The sequence below is a fragment of the Mus caroli genome, unplaced genomic scaffold (assembly GCF_900094665.2).
Source record: "Mus caroli unplaced genomic scaffold, CAROLI_EIJ_v1.1 scaffold_23778_1, whole genome shotgun sequence".
Lineage (NCBI taxonomy): Eukaryota > Metazoa > Chordata > Mammalia > Rodentia > Muridae > Mus > Mus caroli.
The window spans coordinates 2,892-4,287 of NW_018389927.1; the positions used below are offsets into that span (position 1 = coordinate 2,892).

The window sequence follows — 1,396 nt, forward strand, 5'->3', positions numbered from 1 at the left end:
TGATAAAGGTTTGCAATTGAAAACTTAACCTATCCAAAGTTAGGGAGGTTTAGAAAATATGTAAGAGTAGGGAAGGATTCTCAGTGGTGTGAGAGAGCTGAAATTCTATTCNGTTGAGGATAAATTGGGATGGATCTGTACACATTCAGGTTAATGTTCCTTTTATGGATGTGGAAGTCAATATGCAACAAAGGAGTTTCTTGATTTCTCTTTAGACAACTACTACGTGCTTCTACCCAGCATAACATGAATAAAGACAATACACTGTACTGTAGTGTTTACATCAGAAATGCCTTCTTCTCTGAGATAGGCATCGGGATCTCAGCCAACAGCTGCCTTCTCCTATTCCATACCTTCATGTTCATTCGTGGGCAAAGGCCCAGACTCTCGGACTTGCCCATTGGCTTTGTGGCCCTAATACACCTAGTAATGCTGCTACTTGCAGCATATATAACAGAAGACTTTTTTATGTCTTCAGGAGGATGGGATATCATCACATGTAAACTAGTCATTTTCTCGCACAGGTTTTTCAGGAGCCTCTCNGTTTGTGCCACTTGCCTGTTGAGTGTCTTCCAGGCCATCATCCTCTGCCCTCAAAGCTCTCACTTCGCAAAGTTCAAACAGAATTCCCCACATCAGCTNTCATATTTCTTTATTTTTCTGAGTATCTTCTATACATCTATCAGCAGCCAAATTTTAATAGCAGATATTGCCACACAAAATATCACCTTTGTTAATCTTATATATATCACAAATTCTTGTTCTTTTCTACCCTTGAGTTCATCAATGCAACATACCTTTTCCACACTGTTGGCTTTCAGGAATGTCTTTGTTATTGGTCTCATGGGCCTCTCAACATGCTACATGGCAACTCTCTTGTGCAGGCATAAGACCCGGTCCCAGCACCTTCAGAACTCAAAACTTTCTCCCAAAGCAACTCCAGAGCAACGAGCCCTCAGGACCATTCTAATGCTTATGAGCTTCTTTCTGCTGGTGTCAACATTTGACAGTATCATCTCCTACTCAAGAACTATATTACAGGGAAACCCACTGCCCTTTTGTGTCCAGATTCTTGTTGCTCATAGCTATGCTGCTGTCATTCCTCTTCTGGTTCTCAGTAATGAAAAACGTATAACTAACCTTTTGATATCCATGTATGAGAAGGTAGTACTTTGATTTTCTGTGAGGGTAAGTTTTCTCACAATGAACCAACATTTGGCACCAGAGCTATGCGTACTGGCATAATGGGCATGGTTTGAGGTTTAGTTAAAATGTGGACTTGTGTTTTTTCTATTTAAGGCATGCACTTTTCTATAACTGTAGATATGGAAGATCTATATTTTAAAAAGAAATCAAACCANACACTCTGAATGATTGCTAATGTTTTCCCTTAACT

The 1,396-nt window shown here is 39.9% G+C and overlaps 1 protein-coding gene across 1 annotated transcript; it reads left to right on the forward strand.

The window, feature by feature from the left end:
* The first annotated feature begins 228 nt into the window (after nucleotides 1-228).
* Nucleotides 229-1,176, forward strand: LOC110288373 (vomeronasal type-1 receptor 52). The gene has a single exon (XM_021154733.1). The coding sequence runs from the start codon at nucleotides 247-249 to the stop codon at nucleotides 1,174-1,176; it is 930 nt and encodes a 309-aa protein (XP_021010392.1). The 5' UTR covers nucleotides 229-246.
* Nucleotides 1,177-1,396: the final 220 nt, after the last annotated feature.